The 7,146-nt window shown below is 45.4% G+C and overlaps 1 protein-coding gene across 1 annotated transcript; it reads left to right on the top strand.

Moving 5' to 3' along the window:
* Positions 1 to 2,454: 2,454 nt before the first annotated feature.
* On the top strand, positions 2,455 to 3,935 carry LOC138357340 (tigger transposable element-derived protein 1-like). Its single transcript, XM_069314019.1, has 2 exons — positions 2,455 to 2,534; positions 2,987 to 3,935. Exons 1-2 carry the CDS (start codon positions 2,455 to 2,457, stop codon positions 3,933 to 3,935), a joined length of 1,029 nt encoding a protein of 342 aa, XP_069170120.1.
* The last annotated feature ends 3,211 nt before the right edge of the window (positions 3,936 to 7,146 follow it).

Raw genomic sequence — 7,146 nt, 5'->3', positions numbered from 1 at the left:
CTCTCTCTCTCTCTCTCTCTCTCCCCCTCTCTTTCTCTGGCTCTCTCTCGCTCTCGCTCTCTGGCTCTCGCTCTCTCTCTCTCTGGCTCTCTCTCTCTGGCTCTCTCTCTCTGGCTCTGACTCTCTCTCTAGCTCTGACTCACTCTCTCTCTGGCTCTGGCTCTCTCTCTCTCTCTCTGGCTCTGGCTCTCTCTCTCTGGCTCTGGCTCTCTCTCTGGCTCTGGCTCTCTCTCTCTCTCTGGCTCTCTCTCTCTGGCTCTCTCTCTCTCTCTGGCTCTCTCTCTCTGGCTCTGGCTCTCTCTCTCTCTCTGGCTCTCTCTCTGGCTCTGGCTCTCTCTCTCTGGCTCTGGCTCTCTCTCTGGCTCTGGCTCTCTCTCTCTCTCTGGCTCTCTCTCTCTCTCTGGCTCTCTCTCTCTGGCTCTCTCTTTCTCTCTGGCTCTCTCTTTCTCTCTGGCTCTCTCTCTCTCTCTCTGGCTCTGGCCCTCTCTCTCCCCCTCTCTTTCTCTCTTTCTCTGGCTCTCTCGCTCTCTCTGGCTCTCGCTCTCTCTGGCTCTGGCTCTCTGGCTCTCTCTCTCTCTGGCTCTCTCTCTCTGGCTCTCTCTCTCTGGCTCTGACTCTCTCTCTAGCTCTGACTCACTCTCTCTCTGGCTCTGGCTCTCTCTCTCTCTCTCTGGCTCTGGCTCTCTCTCTCTGGCTCTGGCTCTCTCTCTGGCTCTGGCTCTCTCTCTCTCTGGCTCTCTCTCTCTCTCTGGCTCTCTCTCTCTCTCTGGCTCTCTCTCTCTGGCTCTCTCTCTGGCTCTGGCTCTCTCTCTCTCTCTGGCTCTCTCTCTGGCTCTGGCTCTCTCTCTCTGGCTCTGGCTCTCTCTCTGGCTCTGGCTCTCTCTCTCTCTCTGGCTCTCTCTCTCTCTGGCTCTCTCTCTCTCTCTGGCTCTCTCTCTCTGGCTCTCTCTTTCTCTCTGGCTCTCTCTTTCTCTCTGGCTCTCTCTCTCTCTCTCTGGCTCTGGCCCTCTCTCTCCCCCTCTCTTTCTCTCTTTCTCTGGCTCTCTCGCTCTCTCTGGCTCTCGCTCTCTCTGGCTCTGGCTCTCTGGCTCTCTCTCTCTCTGGCTCTCTCTCTCTCTCGCTCTCTCTCTGGCTCTCTCTCTCTCTGGCTCTCTCTGGCTCTGGCTCTCTCTCTCTGGCTCTGACTCTCTCTCTAGCTCTGACTCACTCTCTCTCTGGCTCTGGCTCACGCTCTCTCTCTCTGGCTCTCTCTCTGGCTCTGGCTCTCTCTCTCTCTGGCTCTGGCTCTCTCTCTCTCTCTCTCTCTCTCTGGCTCTCTCTTTCTCTCTGGCTCTCTCTTTCTCTCTGGCTCTCTCTCTCTCTCTCTGGCTCTGGCTCTCTCTCTCTCTCTGGCTCTGACTCTCTCTCTGGCTCTGGCTCACGCTCTCTCTCTGGCTCTCGCTCTCTCTCTCTGGCTCTCATATTTCATTTGATTTAAAAATGTCTGAGATTTTTACTTAATCTAAGTTATATTGCATGGTGCTAATATGAATATTATACATGACTTTTTTCTTTTCTTTCTCTCTCTCTTTCTCCCTTTCTTTCTTTCTCTTTATTTCCTTCTCTCTCTTTTTCTTTCTCTTTCTACATGAATATTATACTTGACTGTTTACATTCACTTGTAGATTTTTATTTTTAGTTAATTAGTCCTAAACTTTTGATTAATAGATTTTTATTATTAGTCATAGAAAAACTATAGTGTTATATGTATACTCGGAAAATTTTACTTGTTTTAGTTTTAAGTAACAATAACTGCTTGTAACATCAGACTGATCTCAGCATGACATGAATCACAGGCTGCTTGATCACAAAATCTATTGTGTTCACATATTGCATATATAGATTTTTATAGATTTTTAAATTTTTACTTTTATATTCTGTTATAGATATAGTCTATATATTTCGAGCTATTACATATATTTTGTTGTATTACTCATTCTTAATTAAATAAATATAATATTTTAATTCTCTTTTTGTACCCTATTTATTTGTAATTTACACATACATATATAGGATGTCCATTTCTTTCTCAGATATGTCTTCTTTCTTTCTCTCCCTTTCTATTTCAGATATGAATTAAAAAATTATTATACCCTAATTTACCCTAAACGTTTTAATGTAGGTAATTAAAAGATTATAAAAAAGTTTTTAGAAATGTTAATTATTTACGTTCTAAGGTTGTATATAAAAGTTCTCAAAAAACCTTTTCTAAACGTAATTATAAACGTGCTGAAAACAATGAAATGTCGTTTTTAGGATGTTTTAAAAACATGAAAATGTTTGCTGGGTAGCAAGCTCACCAGCAAACGTCCAAAACTCCTGGAAGATGTGGAACGGCTACTGCTGGTGTGGATGAATGAATGACAATTGCATGGCGATTGTGTCTCTGAAGCTATCGTTTGCGCTAAGGCTAGGATGCTGTATGTGGACCTTGTCAGGAAGATACCAGGTGCGTCGTCTGAAGATGAGGAGGTATTTAGGGCAAGCCGTGGCTGGTTTGAGAACTTTAAGAAAAGGAGTGGTATACACAGTGTTGTGTGACATGGGGAGGCTGCCAGCTCTGATAAAGGTGCTGCTGAGGCTTTTGTGCCAGAGTTCCAGAAATTTGTTGATCAGGAGCAGTTTCTGCCACAACAAGTTTTCAATTGTGACGAGACCGGCCTTTTTTGAAAAAAACTGACGAAGAGGACCTACATCACGCAAGAGGAACAATCATTGCCTGGCCACAAACCGATGAAGGATCGCCTTACTCTCGTGCTCTGCGCCAATGCAAGTGGCGATTGCAAGGTCAAGCCGCTGCTCGTCTATCACTCAGAAAATCCACGAGTGTTCAAGGCGTTTAAGGGTCACAAGACACGGCTGAATGTGATGTGGAGGTCGAACAAGAGGTCCTGGGTCACGCAGATCTTCTTTAGTGAGTGGGTAAATGACGTTTTCGGCCCCACAGTGAGAATTTTCTCGTCGACAAGCAGTTACCACTCAAGGCCTTGCTTGTGCTCGATAATGCACCTGCGCATCCTTGCCAACTGCAAGATGATCTGTTCCCTGAAAATCAGTTTATCACCATCAAGTTTCTTCCTCCAAACACCACGCCACTCCTCCAACCCATGGATCAGCAGGTCATTGCTAACTTTAAGAAGCTCTATATGAAGGCCTTGTTGGAGAGATGTGTTCATGTGATTGACACCACAGAGCTGACCCTCAGACAATTCTGGAAGGAGCAGTTCAATATCATGGGGGCCTTGCGTTTGATAGATAAGGCCTGGGAAGGGGTGTCACAGAGAACCCTACACTCTGCATGGCGAAACTTGTGGCCTGAGGGTGTCCCTGAGCGAGACTTCGAAGGTTTCGGTCCTGCACCTGCATCTGCATCCGCACCTGTGGATGACCCGGAGGCTCTTTTAGTGGATGATATTGTCGCTCTGGGACACACACTGGGTCTGGAGGTGGATGCTGCTGATGTGCAGGAGTTGGTGGAGGAGCACAGTGATGAACTGACCACCGAGGAACTCCTGGAACTGCAGAAAGAGCTGGTGCAACAGGAGGTACAGGAGCTCTCATCGGGGGAGGAGGAGGTCTGCGAGGATGCTATCCCATCTAGTGAGATCAGGGACGTGCTGGGCATGTTCGAAAAGGTGACAGCATTTGCGGAAAAGCATCACCCTGATAAGGCGGTGACAACACGGTGCGTGAACCTGTTTAATGACAATGTGCTGTCTCGATTTAGGGACATCCTCAAACGAAGACAACAGCAAGTGACACGCGATATGGTCAGTGGACAGGGTGGGAAGAGACGTGCTAGTGATATTGAACCACAACCCGGTCCTAGTGGGGTTAAATTCCCAAAGAGAGCGAGCCCGCCTGACCCAGAGGTGGTGTCTCCCTCCTCCCCATAAGCCCTCTCCTCCCTCCCTCCCGATCGGCTCCCTCAAGCCAGCAACGACTCTTCATAAGGTAAAGTGAATATACACATGGAAACAGTCAAACATTTATTTAACTTGTACAGTATAATATTACCAGTGTATAATGTCATATTGTTGTTTTAGGGGGTGGAACGGATTATTTGTATTTACATTGTTTTGGGTGGGGAAAATTGTTTTGCATGACGCCGGTTTCACATGACGACAGCGGCGTTGGAACGGATTAAATTCGTTATGCGAGGTACCACTGTATATATATATATATATATATATATATATATATATATATATATATATATATATATATATATAATGTCGTACCTAGTAGCCAGAACGCACTTCTCAGCCTACTATGCAAGGCCAAATTTGCCTAATAAGCCAAGTTTTCCTGAATTAATATATTTTCTATAATTTTTTTCTTATGAAATGATAAAGCTACCCATTTCATTATGTATGAGGTCAATTTTTTTTTATTGGAGTTAGAATTAACGTAGATATATGACCGAACCTAACCAACCCTACCTAACCTAACTTAACCTATCTTTATAGGTTAGGTTAGGTTAGGTAGCCGAAAAAGTTAGGTTAGGTTAGGTTAGGTAGGTTAGGTAGTCGAAAAACAATTAATTCATGAAAACTTGGCTTATTAGGCAAATTTGGCCTTGCATAGTAGGCTGAAAAGTGCGTTCTGGCTACTAGGTACGACATATATATATATATATATATATATATATATATATATATATATATATATATATATATATATATATATATATATATATATATATATATATATACAGTGGTACCTCGCATAACGAATTTAATCCGTTTAATCAAGATATATATTGTGACGGAGTTCCCCCCCTTATAATTCTCCCACGCCTGCAGTAAGAGTCATGTCTACTTTTCCCAAGCGTTCTCTACGTTGCAGGCTACAATTTGATATATGGGAGAGAGTGAAGTGTTCTCGGAGAGCCGAGAAATTTGTGAAATAGTAATATTTTGGCCTGTGGTTTAGGCCCTTTAGGGAGCCAAGATGGCGCTTACCTCTCTGATCTCCCGCCAAAACCGTGTGACGTCAGTGGCACCGGATTGGTCACCGACAGCAGTGTGGCACCGGGAGCCAATGAAAACCTCCCGTAGCAAAGGTGACGTCACGAAGGAAGGGGGTCCGGCCAGCGCGCCGGGCTGGCGCCAGCAGTCAGACACGACACGTCATAGAGGTTGGGCGTGCGACGAGTGGTCCTGTCAGTCGGACAGTTATTCCAGCTCCCGTGGATTTATGCGTCACCGGAATTCCGCCAGTACTCTGAGAAGTCTTCCCTAGTTCATGTGTTGAACCAGAAGAGGGAATTGACGGTTATTTGAGCAACAAGTGCTCCAGTCAGGTACTGTGCCAGTAGCAGTGAAGCCGTGCAGTGACGTATGTGGCGTCTATGGCAATTCACCAGTTCGTGACAGCGTAGTGGCAGACAGAGCCACTGGGTAGCTGAGGAAGAGAGGACTATTTGGGGAACCCGGACGACTGTAGCTGAGACGTAGGCGACAGCCGTTGCTGGGAGAAGACGACGGCCAGGAGACCGACTCCAACCTTCAAGAAGTCAAGGAGGAGGACGGACCTGCAGTGAGGAGGCACGGAGACGACGCGCTAAACGGTGGGACGACGAGAGGCTCTGGTAGGACACGACGACGTGTAGTGTGGGGGCGTTCCCGACACGAGGACCAGGAGCTACATCTCGACTCTCATCGGAGGATAGGGTGAAGTAGGTGTTTCTAGTTCCCTCCCCATTCCCCTTTAGTTAGCTATGTTATTTGGCTATATTATCTAGCCTGAGGATTTTATATGTCGTGAGCAAGTCTCACCCATGTCACGATAAAGCACCAGTGTGCTAGACAGTACTATCAAGAGTACTTGTAATATTCATGTTGATTATTGGTGTGTACAGGCACCAGGAACCAGTGATAAATTTACTGTGGTGTGTATATCTTTCTATAGATTTTTTGATATGAACATATAGTGGTAAATTATATATAATATTATGCCAGTATTCGGAGGTTAGGCTATGTGCCCAGAAACTATTTATTTTCCATGTATTGATGATTGATTTATATACCATATATATGTCTATGTTCATTCAGTGAATAATCATTTGTGAGTACAGTGAATTATTGCGTTATCGCCCACGAGAGAAAGTACTGAAAACTCCCGTGTTAATATTTCATAATATATTGTTGGATAAATAACAGTGTAAGACCATTACAGTGAATCATTGTAGAATTGATTGTAGAAAAGACTGTTTGAGCCTGAGTACAGTGTAACTAAGTAATTCGGTTTATTTGTGCCAATATCGAGTGTGCGAGTTTCTAGTGATATTGGAGAATTTAAAGAAACCGCGCGCGTGAATCTAGCAAACAAGCAAATTTCGCGCGGAGAGTCCATTGCGATCAGCTGTTCTTGACACTTGATGAGGAGGGGGAGGTGTTGCCACCTAATGATCGCGGACTATTCGTGGGAACTTCCGGCCGCGTCAGGATTTGCTGATTTATTTGTTGTTGTTTGGCTTTGTGACATCTTTCATACATTTTGAAGTAAAATACAAAACTCTCTTTGTGTTTTTATCATCCCCTCCATTGATCTTGTGGCTATACTATACCTGTAAGCATGGAGTGATAACAATAAGTACCTGCCTGATTCCTGATCTTTGAGTGTGACCTTGCCAAGGCTACCACTGAATACACCAGTCCACTGATGGTGTCACTGGCCACCTTAAACAACAGTTGGCGATCTTGTGAATAACCGTAGAGCCCTATGGTTGGGGAGGGCACACGACAGTCGATATGCACGAGTCGTGTTCTCACTCTTTCTTAATTAGAGGCCGTTAAGATTGACTGGGAGACTCTCCTGGCGTGCAGTGGCGCCGTGAGGATCGAGGGAAGACCCGCAGGGCTACGGTGAGTTACCTTGAGCATAACTATTGCTCACCCCAGAGTAAGGGTAGAGAATAATAGAGAGGTGAAACCCCAACATTGGCGACCTCGCCAGGATATCGATCGAAGTAAAGGTTGCAGTGGTACTTAGCAGTGGGGTTAGAGATCAGGCGCAGGTTATCACTCTAGCACAAGATGGAGGATGATAAAGTAGCAAGGTTTATTGATTCTAGAGACGTACAGGTGCTGGAAGAGTGCACCA

The sequence above is a fragment of the Procambarus clarkii genome, chromosome 77 (genome assembly GCF_040958095.1).
Source record: "Procambarus clarkii isolate CNS0578487 chromosome 77, FALCON_Pclarkii_2.0, whole genome shotgun sequence".
In the NCBI taxonomy this organism is placed as follows: domain Eukaryota; kingdom Metazoa; phylum Arthropoda; class Malacostraca; order Decapoda; family Cambaridae; genus Procambarus; species Procambarus clarkii.
This window is presented reverse-complemented; position numbering and strand designations above follow the sequence as displayed.

Coding starts and splice junctions, on each gene's coding strand:
- LOC138357340 (XM_069314019.1), top strand. CDS start 2,455: ATGCTGTATGTGGACCTTGTCAGGAAGATACCAGGTGCGTCGTCTGAA. Junction 2,535..2,986: donor TTTAGGGCAAGCCGTGGCTG/GTTTGAGAACTT, acceptor TCGGCCCCACAG/TGAGAATTTTCTCGTCGACA.